Source organism: Prionailurus viverrinus, unplaced genomic scaffold (genome assembly GCF_022837055.1).
Source record: "Prionailurus viverrinus isolate Anna unplaced genomic scaffold, UM_Priviv_1.0 scaffold_49, whole genome shotgun sequence".
Lineage (NCBI taxonomy): Eukaryota > Metazoa > Chordata > Mammalia > Carnivora > Felidae > Prionailurus > Prionailurus viverrinus.
In genome coordinates, this window is record NW_025927612.1 from 1,551,274 (window position 1) to 1,559,614 (window position 8,341).

An 8,341-nucleotide genomic window follows, 5' to 3' on the forward strand; every position below is an offset into this window, starting at 1 on the left:
GCACGGGCGCCTGGGTGGCTCAGCCGGTTGAGCGTCCGACTTCGGCTCAGGTCCTGATCTTGCGGTTCGTGAGTTCGGGTCCCGCGTCGGGCTCTGGTGCTGACAGCTCAGAGCCTGGAGCCTTGCTTTGGATTCTGTGTCCCCCTCTCTCTCCGCCCCACCCCTGCTGTGCTCTGTCTCTCTGTCTCTCTGTCTCTCTCTGTCTTTCAAAGAAAATGAATATACTTAAAAAAATTTTTAAAAGACCAAATGTACGTGCATACACATTTAAAGTAGGAAAGCAAAACTGGAATCATAGTGCACTTACAGCTCCGAACGCTTAGATATTTAAATTTTTTTTCCACTATAATGTATGCGTATTATAAAATCATTCATGCCTTACACAAAGGTGTGTTGTTAGAAAGTAAACATTTCCCATAAACTCAGTGTCTGCAGTAACCATTATGACCAGTTTTACGTGTGTCCTCCCAGACTTTTTCCTAGGATATATTCATCTGCGTTTATAACGGTTTTTCTTTTGCTTGTTTGCGTACATAGGATCATACCGATCAAGTAGGCAGTTGGTTAGACATGAGCCAGAGGCAAAGGCGGTGTTAAATAGGTGACACGTTAGAAGCCTGAGGGCACAATGTCCTGACTTTGTGGCTGTTAACATCCTGGTCCTATGGCTTCCAACACCCCCAGGTTGACAGACCAAGGGCCACAGGTGCAGAACAGGGGCTCTCCTCTTCAACCTTGGCCTCAGGGTAACCTACAGCTTCATTATAATAGATTTACATCGTTTTGTTTTCAACTCTCCCCGCCCAAGGGAAGATGGCCATGGACTCTTCTGGCCAGGACCTTGTGGGCGGGGCCAGAAAAACTCCCCCTCCCAACCGGTAGGAGGAGTTGCTCACATGATGGGAAGCACCCTCAGTGGGAGACCCCGCTAGCTGTGACCCATCCGGAACCTATGCAAACATACAGAGAAAAGACACCCCAAACCCCAGACACCTCTGGGCCTGTCCGCTCTGCCACCTGGAGAGTGCACTGTCCTTAATAAACTGCTTTGTGCTTGCTACTTTCCTTCTGGCTGTCCTTATTTGAGCGCAGATCCTCATGGAAACGTTCCGTGGGGGATCCAAGAGTGGAGGCTTCCATTCACGCTATGTAGACGCTCCCACTGGTAAACAATACCCTGTACCAAATTGGCTGTTTATAATCCTTATTCCAGGAATCCCATGGTCCTGTCATTTGTACAATCTTCTACTGGGCTGTTTGTGTCTTTTATGGATTTATTTGCTAAGGGTCACTTGTGTTTTGAAGATACTCACTTTAGTTTGCCCTTTGGGTTACTAATGTCTTCCTAACTTGTCTTTCCATTTTATTTATGATGTTTTCTTCCCTAACAGAGCTTAACACCTTTGTGTAATTAGACACTGGTGTTGGTTTATTTGTGGTTGTGGCTGTTTGCTTCTGGATTTTGCATCCTGCTTTGTTTACTGTTTGACTTAAGAATAAGGTCAAGACCGGCTTTCTTTTTCTTCTGACTCGAGTAACCCAAATAATTTCTTTCACCATTGCTCTTTACGTACTCTTTCAAGTTGGGTTTGACTCTGGCTTCTGGCTCTTCATTTTACATCTCTTTCTCCAGGCACAGCTCTGGCTTGGTCCCTTAGAACACTGCTTGTGTCCTGGCTGAGAAACCTTACCCTCCCCTGAGGACATGGGACTTGTGCTCGACTTTGGACATCAACTTTGCAGCCACCCATCTGGGCCTTTCTCCCCATATCCTTCACTCTCCTACATAGTAGAATAATGCTCCCTCAGCCGCTAACCAGGTAATATGCCGTAATTACAGAAACCTGGATCAGTAGGTCATGGGGGAATGTACAGTTCCTACAAGATCGTGAACTCAATAACCTGAAAACTCCATCACCACTGAAACTAGGGTTGTGTGTATTTAAACATATATAGAAATATATTTCAATTTCTTTTATTTCTTTTGAGAGAGCGCGCACACATGCACGTGAGCGGGGGTTGGGGAAGCAGAAAGAGAGAGAGAGAGAGAGAGAGAGAGACTCTCAAGATGGCTCCATGCTCAGCACAGGGCCCTATGCAGGGCTCGATGCCAAGAACTGTGAGATCATGACCTGAGCCAAAATCAAGAGTCAGACGCTTCACCAACTGAGCCACCCAGGTGCCCCTGTACAATCTTTTTAAACAAAATATTCACAGTAGTATTATGTATAATAGGTTTTTCGTAACGAAAGAAGAAAACCCCAAATGCTCCAGTATCCCCAGTGCAACAGTCCTCTAATGCACTGATGCCCTAACCTCTCTCTCTCTCATCTCGTTCTTGTCCTCATGTTTCTCCCTGCGCCCTTCGAAGGGCAATCCAAGCTGAGCCAATCAAATCTCTGTCGGCCGGTCTGTCTGTCCTCCTCTGTCTCTGTCTGTCCCTTCTCCCACACCAATCCCAACTTTCTCTACTGTATCCTTCAGGCCGTTTCCTCAGAGAGGCCATCCGAGATCACCTAGCCCAAATTTGCTGGAGAAACAAATGTGCAAGAAGAAATGAAGATGCAGGTTTAGACCCTGGTGAAGGCGACATTTCAGTTCAGCGGAGACATATGGATTAGTCAATAAATGACATTGAGACACCTGAGGAACCTTGGGGGGAAGGGGACAAAATTAGACCAATGTCATCTTTCACACCACAATAAATTCCTTGTGTGTTAACATTTCAAAGTACTAGAAGATGGCATGAGGGACAAATTTTATAATTTTACAGTGGGGATGGCTTTCCCTTGGACATAAACTGCAAAAATCATAATGACAAAAATGTACCACTTGCATACATTAAAAAAAAAAAAAAGAGGTTAGAGAGGGAGGGAGCCAAAACATAAGAGATTCTTAAAAACTGAGAACAAACTGAGGGTTGATGGGGGGGAGGGTGGGTGATGGGTATTGAGGAGGGCCCCTGTCGGGATGAGCACTGGGTGTTGTATGGAAACCAACTTGACAATAAACTTCATATTTAAATACAAGAAAAAGTTAAAAACCCTCCAGTACAGAATAGAACTATAAACAAGAATTCAGTGAAGCAATGAGGAAGGAAAGTATTTTCAATTACTTTGGCCAAGATTTGGTATCTCTTGTATATAAAGAGCATTCACCAATCAATAAGTAAAATATGACTATTCCAATTGAAAAATTAATCAACGAGGGCCGCCTGGGTGGCTCAGTCAGGTAAGCACCTGAGTCGGTTTCGGCTCAGGTCATCATCTCACGGTTGGTGGGTTCAAGCACTACGTCGGGCTCTGCACTCACAGCGCAGGAACTGCTTGGGTTCTCTCTCTCTCTCTCTCTCTCTCTGCCCTCTCCCCTTGCTCTGACACAGTAGCTGAAAATACACTCAGATGCGGAAAAATAGTTTTATTTTCTGCTGTAAGAACGCCCCTCCTCCAGCAATAGGGAAAAACAAGGCCCAAAGTCCAATACAAACAATTAGACCCCCGTAATAAAGCGGCAACCAGCATCGGAATGGACGCCCTAGGGAAGGAAGGGACGCTAGGTTACAATTAGCCCCTTTTGCCTGGCTCCGGCACTCTGAAAAACGGGGGCACGAAGCGCTGCATGGTCCAAACCAACAGGGAAAGCTGGTCAAGACAGGAGGCGATGGAAACCTGGAGTTGGCCAGGGTCTTCGGCAGTCAGTCGGCTAAAAGTGAGGGAAAAAGAAAATCCAAATGAAATGTCATCACTCTTGCCCCTATCTCTCTGCCCCCCCTCAGGTGGCCGCAGGCTCAGGGTGCCACACCTACCTCTTTGGACCTAACCTTTGGTGTCTCCAATTCACTATTAGAACGGCCCTCAGGAGATAGGCCCTAGCGACCTGACACCACCCCCCACGAGGGACCCGTTTGGAACTAACATAATTAGGACGTTGCCGAATACCGTGAACTCCTTCCGAACTGCCCCGACCTGGGGCTGGCCCTGTGTCGCCAGACACTGGTGGGCCACCTGTGCCTCCGTGGGTGACGGGAAAGGCATGGTGACGTAGCTGGTAGCCATTCGGTTAAGGCATCATCGAAAACCGATCGCGTCGGTGCCTCAGGCGTCCTGACCACTCCGAGGCCTGCTTTCCCCCACGGCCACTCTCCCCCCTCTCCATCCTCTCAGGTCCGCTCCCCTCCTTCCTGGTCCATCAGGCCGCCTCTCCCCGCCACCCCTCCCGGCCACCCCTGGCCCATCCGCCCCCCGGGCCGGTCCCTCCGGTGCCCCGGACCCCCAGGCTGAACCCCCTCCCCTCCGCCCCCCGCCCCGTCGCCTCCTCTAGGCCCATCGCCCCGGCCACCCGCCACTCGGCCAAGAGGATACAACTGCAGCGGCTGGCTCCCCGGCCCTCCGGCTGTGGGACCGCCGTGCCCACCGGGTCCCGGCAAAGGGTGTCCGCCAAGCCCTGGCACGGCAGCTGCGCCCGGGACGGGAGCACATGGCGCCTGCGCGACCCGCGGGGCCGCACCGGCCGTGGCACACTCCTCTCCCTCACCACCTCCGCCGCCGCCGGGGCCCTCGTGGCCTCCGGGGCCATCTGGGACACCGGGGTCTCCCGGGCCACGCTGACCCTCGGGACCGCCGGCCCCACCGCCTGCGCCTCGATCTGTGGCCTCCATGGGTCCCCGGCCTGGACTTCGGCTGAACCGCCGAGGGAACGAACGAACGAACGAACGAACTAACGAGGCTCCCTCGGGAAGCGGGTGACGTCACCTGCGCTCCCCGCGCACCTGCGCAAACCGGCCCGAGGCTAATGCCCAGAATCCCCTCCTGTAGGCCACTGGCACGTGACTGTTTCCGGCGCGGCCCGCCCCTCCCCTCAAGCGTGTTCAGGCTGGTTCCCACCGAGCCGGCCTTGCTGTGTTGGCCCAGAGCCTGGATCCGGTCGACGCTGACCCCGAGGAGATGGAGGCTGGTTCCGGAAGCTGCGCCCCTCGACGCGTGACGTCACTGTCGGGCTCCTTCGTCCCCGAGAGCATTCTGGTGAGGCCACTGGCACGTGACTGTTTCCGGCCTGGCCCGCCCCTCCCCCCAAGCGTGTGTCTGCGCAGGCGCCAGCCGGGCGCACTTGTGAGCAGCCCCCTGACCGCCGCCCGCCCGGGTCCCGGGCATCGAGGCGTGGGCCGCGCTCAGGCGCTTCTGGGCAGCACCGTGCCTGTCCCTGTCTGTGGGCTCCCCGTACGACTCGGGTCTGCGTGTGCCGGGACCCGTCCCCGGGGGCCGGGGGGGCCGACGCGGGATGCCGAGCAGGGGCCACTCCCAGGCACTGCCTGTCCTCAGGGAGCACGCCCCGCGCGGCCCCTAGGGGAGCTGGAAGGGACGGGCCTGGCTCCCTCACCATTTCTCGGTCCCGGGCGCCGTCAGTCCCCTAGTGCCTGCCAGCCTGGGGGAGGGTACACCGCCGAGGGCGCGACCGGCCTCTGGCCGGGGGCTCCCGGGCTCCCGCCTCCCACACCGCAATGGCTGCGGGCTTGGGCCGGGGGCCTGGGGGCCCAGGGGGGCCCAGCTGGACCCGAGGGCAGCGGCATGGGGGAGCACCGCCCCGGCGACAGCTCCCCGCTCGCTGTGCCCTCAGCTGCGGCAGCCCTGACTTGCTGACCCCCCCCCAGGAACAAAGTCTTGCGGCTCTCGGGGGGGCGGGGGGGGGGAGTGCTGGACGTGCCAGGGGCCCTCAACTGGGAGGTGACCCTGTGTCTGCCGGCCTGCTGGGTGCTGGCCTACTTCTGTGTCTGCAAGGGGGTCAAGTCAACAGGAAAGCTACAGCTGGAGGCGGGCGGGTCGGGGTGGGTGATGATGGCAGGGGTGGGGGCAGCATGGCCGGTGGGGGGCAGGGGCACCCCGCCATGCGAGGTGACCGGGCCAGGGCCTGAGGCGGGGGCAGGTCCTTGAACCCAGCCCGGTGGATTTCCCACGCGTGCCTGGGTAGTCCTCCGCAACCTCCAAACTCCAGCCCAGCCGCCTTCCGTCCTGAGGGGACAGGCCCAGGCGACCGCCAGCTGAACTTGCCCGTGTCGGGCATCCCCGCCCCAGTTTCCCTCTCTTCCTCACTCACTACTTCCTCACTCTCTGCTTTGCGGCCAGCCTGGGGGGACCCGGCCCGTGGCCCTCCCTTGCCTACCTGTCCTGCTCTGCTGAGGGTGGGACGGAGGCAGAGGTCTTCGCGGTCACCTCGCTGTCGCCTCTGTCTCTGGCCGGCCCAGTCCACTCCGTCCTGCCCAGGACCCTGCCTCTGTGCAGAGAACCACAGGAGGCATGGGACCTGCCTCCAGGCTGATGTCCTGCTCCCCACCCGGGGAAGGTCCTGCCTCCGCCCTCCCTCTCTACAGCTGACCTGTCCTTGCGGGGGCGGCCGATGGCCAGCTGAGCACCCCGCTTCCTTCGGGAGGAGCCCAGGCTCTGAGGAGTAGAAGGGGGGGCTGCAGGCTGGCCTCCCGCTTGACCTCGGAGCGGACCGTACCACAGTGGGGGGAGTGTGGCCCGCCTGTCCCCCTGCTGAGGCTGGGGGCCCCTAAGTGGGGAGGCGGGGCCGCAGGGCCCCTTCTGAGCAGGTCCCCCCCTCCGTCCCGCCCCAGATCGTGTACTTCACAGCTACCTTCCCCTGCGTGGTCCTCGTCGTGCTGTTGGTGCGGGGAGTGCTGCTGCCCGGCGCCCTGCATGGCATCATCTGCTCTCTCAAGCCTGACTTGTGGAAGCACTCACTGGGTCGTGAGTGCCGGCACCACGTGGGGCGTAGAGATCACGCACGCAAGGATGTCAAAGAATTGAAAACACTAAAGGTCAGGTAAAGTCATTGTGAACCTTTTGGGGGAGAAATACACAAAAAAGAAGTGGGGACCACCCTCAATCGCACCACACAGAGATACGAGGTGTTTACACTTCAGGCTACCGTGGCAGGATTTCCGTGCACATATACAGTAGCTTCCTAAGTTGGGATTTTAGTGATTTCCCTTTTGCACTGTGGTTTTTTCCTATGCGACCGCATCCCTGTTCTCCGTGGCCACTAACTACTTTAGCTCCAGTCGGCATCCCTTCCCTCCTTGCCTCCTACTGGCAGGCTTGCCCCCCGACGGGAGCCCCTTCGTGACCTTCCCAGACCGCCGATCGGATCCGCACCTGTGCTCAGTCGCCCCCTCCAAAGGCCGCTTTGGTGTGTCCACCTGTACCGGGGAAGGGGACGGGGTGCGGGGCCGTGTCCGTCTGGGCTGTGGCCCATCTCCCTCCACGAACCGCTGCGAGGTCGTGGAGCCCCACGTGCTGGGGACACTGAGCCCAAGGAAGAGGCAGGGCCCTCTGGACAACAGGCCGTGGAGTCTGGCGGCCTCCCACGAGGTCTGGGGAGGGGCTAGGGGTGTGGGGAGGGGGTGGAGCTGAGGTAGGACTGGTTTGCGCGGGTGCAGTGGTGTCACACGTCACAGCCCGTGGGGACGATTGGTGAGGGAGCAGCTGCTGGAGAGGCGGCCGAGGGCGGGGTCTCTGGGAGCCCAGGGCAGAGCTGGCTTCGGGGCAGGCGCGCGGGAAGCAGGTCCAGGCCCGGGAGGAACACAGAGGGGTCTGTTTGCTCAGGCGCTCCTGGGAGCCCCCTTGCTTTGGATGCTTGGGGGCGGAGCCTTAGGAGGGAACCCTCGTTGGCTAGGAGGACAAGGGTGGGGGGGGTAGTCTCTAGGGGCTCCTGGCAGAGCTGGCTGGGCGGGAACCAGTCAGGCGCCCAAGGGAACGGCCGGGAGGTGGGGGTGGGGAAATGTTGGCCTCGGCGCTCCCGGGAGGCCGGGGTGACTTGCGTGGGCTTTATGAGGAAGCGCTCATAGTCTAGCTAAGCCAGGGGGTCTCCCAGGGCCCAAGGGCGGAAAGGCCGGCTGGGCGGGCACCGGCCGCAGGCCTGGCGGCCTCACTAGGAACCCTAGGAGCCCGTTGGCGCAGGCGCCTGGGGGTGGCGTCGAGCTGTGATAGGCGGGGCTTCCGCAGCCAGGGTCCGAGAGAGCCTGGGACAGCGTCGCTTTGCCGGGAACCGGCCACGCGCCCGGCAGCCTCCCGACGGCCCGTTTGCGCGTGCGCGGGGAGGGCGGGGTCGGCGCGCGGGGCGGAGCTTCGGGAAGGAGCCGCAGCGCCTCAGCCGCCAGCCCAGCGGACTGGGCGACTGGGCGAGCGCCCGGCCGGGCCTGTGTTCAGGGGACTGGACCTGAGGCGGAGCCTGACGACCATGGAGGCGGCAGACAAAGCCGCAGGCGGCGAGGCGGGCGGCGCCGACAACGCCCGGGACGGCCAGGGGGGCCAGGAGGGCCAGGAGGGCCAGGGAGGCGGCCTCG

At 58.7% G+C, this 8,341-nt stretch overlaps 2 protein-coding genes across 2 annotated transcripts in view; one reads left to right on the forward strand and one right to left on the reverse strand.

Moving 5' to 3' along the window:
- Positions 1-3,410: 3,410 nt before the first annotated feature.
- Positions 3,411-5,023, reverse strand: LOC125159290 (cancer/testis antigen 1-like). The gene is made up of 3 exons (XM_047847460.1): positions 4,362-5,023; positions 3,916-4,044; positions 3,411-3,702 (listed from the first exon to the last, which is right to left on the reverse strand). Exons 1-3 carry the CDS (start codon positions 4,655-4,657, stop codon positions 3,564-3,566), a joined length of 564 nt encoding a protein of 187 aa, XP_047703416.1. The 5' UTR covers positions 4,658-5,023; the 3' UTR covers positions 3,411-3,563.
- The window catches only part of LOC125159397 (EKC/KEOPS complex subunit LAGE3-like), a 5,070-nt gene continuing 1,672 nt past the window's right edge, over positions 4,944-8,341 (forward strand). The window contains exons 1-3 of the mRNA XM_047847736.1: positions 4,944-5,021; positions 6,611-6,819; positions 8,205-8,323. Coding sequence (XP_047703692.1) covers positions 4,944-5,021; positions 6,611-6,819; positions 8,205-8,323 — 406 coding nt within the window. The remainder of the gene's footprint in view (positions 5,022-6,610; positions 6,820-8,204; positions 8,324-8,341) is intronic.

What these genes read in the sequence shown, in the direction of transcription:
- LOC125159290 (XM_047847460.1), bottom strand. Translation starts at nt 4,657, where the DNA reads ATGGAGGCCACAGATCGAGGCGCAGGCGGTGGGGCCGGCGGTCCCGAG. An exon ending in GGGAGCCAGCCGCTGCAGTT is followed by an intron (nt 4,045 to 4,361) that starts GTATCCTCTTGG and finishes AATGGCTACCAG; the next exon opens with CTACGTCACCATGCCTTTCC. An exon ending in TTCGGCAACGTCCTAATTAT is followed by an intron (nt 3,703 to 3,915) that starts GTTAGTTCCAAA and finishes CCTCACTTTTAG; the next exon opens with CCGACTGACTGCCGAAGACC.